Source organism: Apaloderma vittatum, unplaced genomic scaffold (genome assembly GCF_000703405.1).
Source record: "Apaloderma vittatum isolate BGI_N311 unplaced genomic scaffold, ASM70340v1 scaffold74, whole genome shotgun sequence".
NCBI classification, from domain to species: domain Eukaryota; kingdom Metazoa; phylum Chordata; class Aves; order Trogoniformes; family Trogonidae; genus Apaloderma; species Apaloderma vittatum.
The window spans coordinates 106,645-113,981 of record NW_009713223.1 but is presented as its reverse complement, the minus strand read 5'-3'; the positions used below and the strand labels follow the sequence as shown (position 1 = coordinate 113,981).

The 7,337-nt window shown below is 49.6% G+C and overlaps 1 protein-coding gene across 1 annotated transcript in view; it reads left to right on the top strand.

Moving 5' to 3' along the window:
* Positions 1 to 288: 288 nt before the first annotated feature.
* Positions 289 to 7,337, top strand: part of TOX2 (TOX high mobility group box family member 2) — an 82,767-nt gene continuing 75,718 nt past the window's right edge. The window contains exon 1 of the mRNA XM_009868291.1: positions 289 to 339. Within this exon, the coding sequence (XP_009866593.1) occupies positions 289 to 339 (51 nt within the window). The remainder of the gene's footprint in view (positions 340 to 7,337) is intronic.

Genomic DNA, 7,337 nt, shown 5'->3' with positions numbered 1-7,337 from the left:
AGTGTCTGGAAGAGGATTGAATGGGACCTACCTGTCTTGGAAATGTCCGTTGATGGAGGCTGGCTTTTTAAAGCTGATTGATGATCTAGTGGGCATGTCTAGAACTTCATTTGGGTGATCACTGCTGGGTACATCTGTGGTTTTGCACAGCTCAGGATTTTCTTCTGGGGGTTTTGGCTCCTTACGTGAAGAGCCAGCAAAGTACCTGGGATGCGCATAACCCTGGTGTGCAGATGGAATTTCGCTAACTCTAATTTTCATTTGTTTTTCTAGTTTGATGGGGAGAACATGTACGTGGGAATGAACGACAACGCCCAGGAGTTTCTATCAGCAAGTCAGGTAAGCGTCGATTTGCTTGGGTGAGCAGTGTGGCAAGATTTCCTAGGGGACTTAGGTTGTGCCTGGACACCAATTCTAGTAATTCTCTGTGAGTCTGCACTCTGGGGACATCGGGAGGATCCATGGAGGAGGTCAGAGCTGTCACCCCAGCTGCTGCTGAGAAGCAGGGGAGGGTGCACTCAGTGTGGGGAGCGGGATGCGCTTGTGTGCTGGTGCTGCCGTGTATCGCCTGAGCTTGGCTTCGCCATGGCTCGCCAGCAAGGCTGAAATGCTTTACTTCAGCGCCCCCCATTCAAAATGAAGATGCCATTGGTGTTCCTGGATGTGGTGAGGTTTCCAAGCATGGTGTGTAGTTCAGGTGTCTCCTTCCCTCACATAGTGTTTCCTGTAGCTAAATAGATTAACAGTTAGCCACCTCACGGGGAAATGGAATCAAAGGTTTCCTGTTTTGGAGCTATAAACCCACATGTGGAGGACCAGAATAGAAGTATTCATGTCTCACAGGTGCCTGAGCCTTCAGGGCTCTCTCTGGGCTCAGATACGTATGAAGCAGACACATCCATTCAATGGAGCCCTAAACATATATATGAAGTTAAAGCATAGGTCCTGCTGCAAGGGGAGGACTTCAGCATGCGTTTACCTGTCCTCCTGACCAGGAGATGAGAGATGGTCCCATTTGCATCCTCCTGCGGTGCGATGGCATGACTAGGGCATGCTGGGGCGATCGTTTTTGGGGTGCCTGATGCTGCACCTGCAGGGCAAAACATCTCATCCCATCCAGCTGCTTTCTGAGGGAAGGTGCAAGTTCTTTGCTAATACTTTTCAGCATTCCGTTTTTTTGGACTGTTGTGTTGTGGGGCCCTGTTGACCACAGACAGGTGCAGGATTGTGTTGTGCGAAGGCGATGCGGTGTGAAATTGGAAGAGTGGGTGTGTCAGGATTTCCATCCAGCCTGAGATGCTGTTGGCTTGCTATTGCCTGGTCTGGGTGGCCTGGGGTGAAGTCACGGCATGCTCCGGCCGCTGGGTTGCTCACTGCATCGTGGCCACGAATTGCAAGGCGAGCGACTCACCCGTGGTGTACGTACCTCATACCAGCAGTATTAGACTGAAAACAGGCTGAAAACCTGTTGTTCGCTGCCTCAGAGCGGGGCAGCGCGTTGGCTTGTTGCTCAGGAGGGTCATTGCTACTCTGCCTTTCAAAGACGTCTCGCAGGGGGTAGGTACCCCCAGTTACAGGGGTGGGGTTTGTGCTGCTGCTTTATCTCCTGGAGCAAAAGCTCTATGGGGAGTCGGGGCTGGTGTGGAAAGTAGATGGGAAGGTTTGTCTCATCTTGCGTCTCCAGTTCCCCTCCCTGTGCCGCTGTGCTCAGGGCAGTCAGAGAGGTGCCGCGAATGGGACCGAGGGGTGCAAGGATGTGAGGTGGCACCCGCGACTCTGCTGTGGTGGGTGTCCCCAAGGGATGCTGTAGTGTCCCCCCATAACCTCGCCTGGGGTGACAGGAGGGGAGCAGGGAGGGAAGGCCAGGGTCCCAGTTCATGCCCTATGAGGGAGTTAGTGGTGGTTCACACCCAGCATGAGCTTTGGCCGAGGAGGAAGCAGCCTTCCTCCCTCCTCCTCATCAGTTTGTCGTCTCCCTTTGTTTACCTGCACATCAGCGCTTGTTTACCGGAGAGCACTTTATAGCACCAGTCATGACTTTATTACCAATAACACAACTCTTCTATTTAAACGGGCACTCCAGATGTTTTTTTATTGTTTGCTAAACCTGTTGTAACCTGAACGAGTACATTAAACAGCAGGAGTGGTGGTTTCACAATCTCACTGGAGAGGCTGCTAAATCACCGGCCCTGGACGCCTGTGCAGCACCCCGGGGGCTGTCACTCGGTCCTTGGGGACAAAGATAAATCATGCACGCTAATTACTGAAGCCACCGTGCTGTAATAGATGAGCCCTGTGGGTTCTTTTGCGTTCTTTCCCCCCGCTTTTTGTCTTAAACTGACTCCTCTGGGCCCCATCAGGCATCTCCACAGCAGATGCAGCTTCACGTTGAGCTCAGCTCAGGCTGGGACGTCCAGCATGAAGGATGGGAGATTTCAGCTTCATGTTGCTGATTTTAAGGCACGCTGGCTTATTTTCCCACAGTTTTGCCCCACATGACTGAGCTCCCCTGGTACCAGCATGCTCAGGATGGCCTGAGACCATCACGATGAAGTCCCCCAGATCTACCTGAGGACTTCCAGCCCCTTCCACACTTCGAGGTGGGTGGGAAGGGCTGGAAGAACAAGAAATTCATCAGGGTGTGTGGCCTCATTTCAGGTGGAAATCTTTTAGGGGTCCACAGATGAAAGAATTCTGATAGTCTTTATTCTAGGAAATTCTGTATCATCTTGTGATTTTTTTCTTTCAAAATACCTAGAAGGAGTTACGCAGTAACCTGAATTCAGTTTATCACCTGCCTCATCACCCCAGGGGGGTTTGCATGGGTTCTTGCCTGTCAGTGCAAGGCTTTACACTTTCTGCCTGGGGATCCAGCAACTGCTTAAGCTCTTGAGTCATCCTTTCCCATCACACAGAGAAGAGTATTCTCCTTTTACAACTGGAACGGTGGGGCCAGGGCAGCTCCTGTGCTGAGCAATCCTTGGACAGCATCGTGATCCCACAGCACCTTGAACATCAGCCCTATCTCAGCCCCTTGTACAATTTTGGATCCCAAGATGCTTCTGCAGTTGTCTCACGGCAAGAGGGTGGGAAAGCCAGGACCGGGGTCCACTCGCCCCTGCTTCATCATTCAGGGGGACCTAATAGCTGCCTTCCAATACCTGAAGAGAACCTACAGGAAGGCTGGGGAGGGACTTTTTACAAGAGTGTCCACTGATAGGACAAGGGGAAATGGGTTTAAGTTGAAGCAGAATAGGTTTAGATTGGACCTTAGGAAGAAATTCTTCAGTACGAGGGTGGCAAGACTTTGGAATAAATTGCCTAGAGAGGCTGGGGCTGCCCCCTCCCTGGAGAGGGTCAAGGCCAGGGTGGACGGAGGCTTTGATCAGCCTGATCTAGTTGAGAGGCGTCCCTGCCCGTGACAGGGAGGTTGGACTAGATGATCTCTAAGGACTCTTCCAGCCTAGGCCATTCTATGATTCTGTGATTCCCTACCCTGCAGAGCTGCTGCCTTGGGGGGAAGAACTAAAAAACCCCATGAACACCCACAGCCCCTCAAGAAAACAATCCAGAACACTCTGCCAAAGATCTGGAAGCCAGCCGATCTGCTCCTTCCCCTCATCGTACTCCATGGGGTTGCTTATGTGCCATCGGCTGCCTTGCTCGTCATCCCCCTGAAAGGGCCTGGTTTCAGCTGAGAATGAAACGCAGAAATACAGGAGCCTAAAACATAATGAGAGCGCCGACAGATCCAGACGCACGCCCTCCCAGCCGACTTGGGGAAGATAATTCCTCTTGTTCCATCAAACAGGAGGGACACTTGACCCCAGAAGTGAGTCAAATGTGAAATGTAATTCAAGCCCCGACAGGGGCCAGGGGATAAATGCAATTTGACATCTGATCAAACCATCACAGACATTTGACCCCTGAGATGAGTGAGGGATCTGTTGTGTCTCCTGAAGTCAGCAGAGCATCATTCCTCAGCCCTGTCAGTTTTCTTTCTTTCTTCCCCCTCACTCCTCTCCCCAGACGAAGACAAGGAATTAAGTAATACAAAAAAGGAGTGGGCAGATTACTGACCCTATGATGGACTGTGACAGATGAGTAAAAATGCAATGGTGCTGTTAAAAGAAAGGAAAACACCCACAAAACCAGTAAGAAAAGGCATTTATTCAGGTCTTTGTGAGAAGTAACCCCAGGAAAGGTAACGGTTGGGAACTTCCTTGTGCAGCTGGATGGGAACGAGGTTGGTTGTGTTTGGCATCAAGGCTGTCAGTAAGAGTCCACGGGCGCTTTATAAACACAAATTAACTGTGCCTGGGAATGCCCTGCAACGTGTTGTTATCCCACGGCGCGGGCGCATAACCACAGGAGATGCCTTGCCAGGTAGCTGGGCATGGGAGCAGCCAGGAACCGTTGTCTCTTGGCTTGTCAGGAGCAGGGATGTGACCTGGTGCCTGGTCCATGGAGGGACACGATGGAAAGCCTCAGCAGAGTCTTTGCCACCTTTCTCCTCTCTCCATGGCCTGTCTCTGGCTGCTGGCAGGACAACGAGCGGCTTCCAACGAAGAAAGAGCTGATTAGTTCCCATTGGACATTTTTGATCCCACAAACTTTTTTTGATCCCAGGAGCTTTCAGTGCATGGCTTGTTCCAGCTGAGCAACATGCCTGCTTCTGGACCAGCGAGTTAATTCGTGTGGTTCGGATGCTCTTACACATCAGCATAGTTCATTCAGGCCAGGGAGATGCATCAGCGTGAGCAACTCTTTGCTTGTGTAATCGAGAGCACAGATAGGACCCAACTGCTTTAACTGTGCGTGTTGAAAATATGATAGTTAAATGGGCGGGAAGTTATTTTCTTATTTTCTTATTAGTACTATTATTGTGTCATTAAAGCTATTTTAGTTTTCTTTTCCAATCCGTAAGTCTCTCTGCCTCATTCTCTTTTCCCTTCCTGTTTGGGGAGGGGGAAGAGGGTTATTAGAGAGCATCTATCAGTCCTTCAGTGGCCAGTCCAGCCCAAACCTTTGACACCACCATTTCCTCCTCCTAATGCTGTTCTTCAGTGATGCTCTTGCTGGCATCTGTGTGTCAAAATCCTCAGGTCTCGGCTGCTGGGGACCGCAGGTTTGCACAGCAGCGTTGAAAAAGCCTGATTTCACCCATGCCGGGTGAGACACTCGATGTTGGTCACCCCGCGGAGCAGCAAGGAGGGCTTCAATTTGGGCTGTGTGCAGGGCTGTGTGGATGGAGCTGCTCAGGTTTATAACGCTGAGAAAGTGGATCTGTGGGCGCAGACGTGTTTGTACGAGGCAGCACGTGCATAAAATAGAAGGTGAGGGGGTTTTTTTCCCCTCTGGCTGTGTGCAGATCGGCAGGAGCTCAGCCGCATGTGGGATTTACACCGATGCACCGAGGGAAATGGAGTTAAGAGAGATGATACTTGTCACGTGCATCTGCAGCACCCGCCTTCAAACGTGTCTTTTTATAAATGTTGGTGCGGGGTTATCCATGCCTGCACGCGTGGGCTCCATCCGCCGATGTGTCCGTGTGCTTGGATGTGTATAAATCAACATTTATCTACTGTATCCATTGCCCTTGATCTGTTTATCTCCATACATCTTCGGGCCGGGGTCTGTATTAGCCATAATAGATACAGTAAGTCGCTGATCTGGTGGGTCAAATGGTCAGGGCTCTCTGATCAGCCGTCAGGATCCATTAACCACCGGGGCCTCCGGTGGGGCTTGAATTACAACTTACATTTGACTCATTTCTGGGGTCAAAACGTCCCTCTTATTTGATCGAATGACAGAAATTGTATAATTTGTATATATCCCTGAGCCATATGTGTGCTGGGTGCCACTCTAATGTGTTTTATAAAGGCACAGCTGTCTTGGTGACTTATTTAAAATGGGATTTTGAAGTAGTGTTCTTGCCATTTAATGTCCTCATTCAGGGTTACACAAGGTTTATCAAATAATAAATAGCATTTAGAGCGTTCGTTTTAGCATAACAATGGGTTCGCTAGTTATAAGGAACTGGGTGGTACAATAAAGCTGTGTTTGGTAAATAAGCAATAATATAGGAAGCAAGTGATAGCATAATTAGAAATTAATGATGGTGTGGGATACTACAGATACTTTCCTCTCATTCTGCTAACGCTCCAGACTAGACAGAGCTCGTCTTGGCAGCCTCTGCTATAAAATATGCCATCAAACCTTGTCATAACGCTGGCAGACACGTCGTCCTCCCACCTCCTGGGCCTCCCACCAGTCTCGACTGAGCGGCAGCAAAATATCAATGCTTGATAAAATAGACCTGGCTCTGGGGTAGATCCGTGCCAGTCTTCCCCCGCCTCGTTCTTGCTCCTTCCTCCCTAGTAGGAAGCTGTAAAATAGGACCAGGCTTTGGGTTTCCCCCATCAGTAGCTTTGGGAGAGATGCAGTGAAGTGACAGCGTGCAGTTGCTTGGGTGTAACATGTTCTCCTGCTGGTTGGCCCCAGGCCTATGAGAAGATGTGAATTGGAGGGCATTTCCAGCAGTTTATTTGTCCCTGAAGCTCGCAAGGTGCACCACAGCCACTGTCTCAGACCTGGGTTTGCTCCAGAAGAAAGGCTGGAAGAAACCAGGGGAGCACATACGTGGTTGAGCAATACCTTAGGGTGATGCTTCTTTTGAGCCTGGCCTTTATAAAGACTACACAGCAGAGTGGCGGAACTAAAATTAGAACCCACTATGAGGTTATTCTTCATGCACTTTCCTCTCAAGTCCCCTAATGAACTTTTGTGTTTCTGAGGAGTCTGACTGGTCTTTATGTAGGAGGCAGCTTGCCTTCATTTTAACTTTGCAGAGATGTGCCTCAGGGTCTTCGTAGTCCATAAATTTTTGGCTATTGACTGGCTTTATCTATTGATCACAGGAACAAATGATAGTCAGAGGATGATCAGTGTTAAGAGAAAATCACAGTTTTAAGCAGAAGAGTTTAAAAAAAGGGGAAGCCTGTCCTCTAGGTGTAGAGAGCTCTGAATTTCCATCTGTCTTGAGCTCCTTGGGCTTCACTCTCTTGGCTCTGTACAGCATCCAGATTTCCTCCGACCTGCAAATAGCCCGTATTTTTGAAGTCTACAATCAGCCACAACAGGGGCAGAGCACACCTGAGTGTGTGTATGTGTGTGTATATATATATTCAAGTACATATATATGTATGTAAGGCCCTTAGTGAAGAGAATTGAGAGCTTTATAGGGACTCCAAGTTGAAAGAGACGATTTAGCAGAGTTTGGCAGTGCAGTGGAAGCTGGGTGTGCACACTGCAGCAGGCACCCATGCTAAGATCCA